Raw genomic sequence first — 1,603 nt, 5'->3', positions numbered from 1 at the left:
TAATTACCTTCTCAAGCGAATCCTTACGGTTGTGGAGGCAAGTTTACGTGGGGAGAAAACATTTGGATGTTCTCAAGATACGAGTGGAGATTGGTGCCTTCTTCAACATCTCCGTGGTTGTTGCCTACTGGACCAAGTACAACGTGGAGCATGCGGGATACTAAGAGAGAAGAAGATAGTTGATGCTATCCGCTGCTTCTTCAGGTACTTATTATTTGGAGTTATTCTAAGAATTTTGAAGCCCTGTCTCCATACGTAATGTATAAATTATATATATTGTGGCAAGGCAAAATATGTGGCTATTCTCTGCCTTTTCTGTTCAATGTCTCCGGTTCATTTATTTTCTAATATTACCACTTCAAGAACATTTTTCTTCGTTTTTCCTAATGTACCCTGTCCCATTGTAGAGCTTCATCAGGTGAAGGATCTTGGAAGGCTTTGCACAGCTTGTCTAAAGAAGCAGGATTTTCGCCTGCCACAACGGGTAAGCTCCTCAAAGAAACTTGTTCTTTCTCTAGTTATTCGCCAGTTCGCATATTATTACGAAAACCAGGCTTTATGTCTTGCAGATTCATTTTTTCCTTTGTACTCTCTGTTTGGTTGAAGCAGGTCCCAGTATCTCAGGTGGTGCTATGTCTAGTGCGACATGGAAACTTCATTACTATGAGTGGGCTATGCAAATTTTTGAACGGTACAATATAAGTGAAGGAGCTTGTCAGTTTGCCTACGCAGCCCTTGAACAAGTAGATGAGGCCTATAATTTCATAGAGAGCACTGAGGAATTCGATATAACTAAAGCTGCCACTTACACTAGAGGAAGACTGTGGGCAAATGTTTTCAAGTTCACCTTAGATCTGAATCTATTGAATGATGCCTACTGTGCTATAATTTCAAACCCTGATGAGGAGATTAAGCGCATCTGTTTGAGGCGCTTCATAATAGTTCTATTTGAATGTTGCAAAACAAAGGTAGAGGTTAAGAATGCTCTTCCTCTCTTTTCTTTTTCCGTATATGCTTCTGGCAAGTGGGGACCAATACCCCAAAAACCCTTTTACTCTGTGTCTGGTACCACGAGAACATTTCACAGATCATTATCACCATACATATCATAAACCGTATAACTTGTGTGCAATGTCTCGTTTTGGTAAGTGTATGTTTGTCTGAAATTAAAATAATTATGCTGTTGTGGGTGCTGTCGTAAATGCTCAGGACAAAGATGTGTTTACTACCATGACTCTCAAAGAAAATTTCCATGAATATTTCTCTTTTGATTTCAGATCCTCTGTGATGGACATCTACCTTTCATCGGCTTAACAGAGAAGATCACCCAAGAGCTTTTTTGGAAGGTATTTTGTGGAAAGCAGAGTAGATTTGTTTCTGCCCTTGGTATATTCTTTACTATTGTTTCTTTCATTTTCTACGATTTGTAGGCCGGACGTTCTGAAATAATGATGAAGCCGAATCCATACAAGCTGCTTTATGCTTATGAGATGAGAAGACACAATTGGCGAATGGCGGCAAGTTACATGTATCAGTTTTCTGCTCGTTTGAGAAGCGAGGCAGCATGCAAGGATTACAAACACATGTCCCTGGTTTTGCAAGA

The 1,603-nt window shown here is 39.9% G+C and overlaps 1 protein-coding gene across 1 annotated transcript in view; it reads left to right on the top strand.

Annotated features, from left to right (window-relative positions):
• The window catches only part of LOC104779055 (nuclear pore complex protein NUP160-like), a 12,818-nt gene that overhangs the window by 5,281 nt on the left and 5,934 nt on the right, over positions 1–1,603 (top strand). The window contains exons 13-17 of the mRNA XM_019240342.1: positions 3–204; positions 408–484; positions 610–968; positions 1,278–1,346; positions 1,431–1,601. Coding sequence (XP_019095887.1) covers positions 3–204; positions 408–484; positions 610–968; positions 1,278–1,346; positions 1,431–1,601 — 878 coding nt within the window. The remainder of the gene's footprint in view (positions 1–2; positions 205–407; positions 485–609; positions 969–1,277; positions 1,347–1,430; positions 1,602–1,603) is intronic.

Source organism: Camelina sativa, chromosome 3 (assembly GCF_000633955.1).
Source record: "Camelina sativa cultivar DH55 chromosome 3, Cs, whole genome shotgun sequence".
Taxonomy (NCBI): domain Eukaryota; kingdom Viridiplantae; phylum Streptophyta; class Magnoliopsida; order Brassicales; family Brassicaceae; genus Camelina; species Camelina sativa.
The sequence above is the reverse complement of the archived record's forward strand: the minus strand, read 5'-3'. Positions and strand labels throughout refer to the sequence as shown.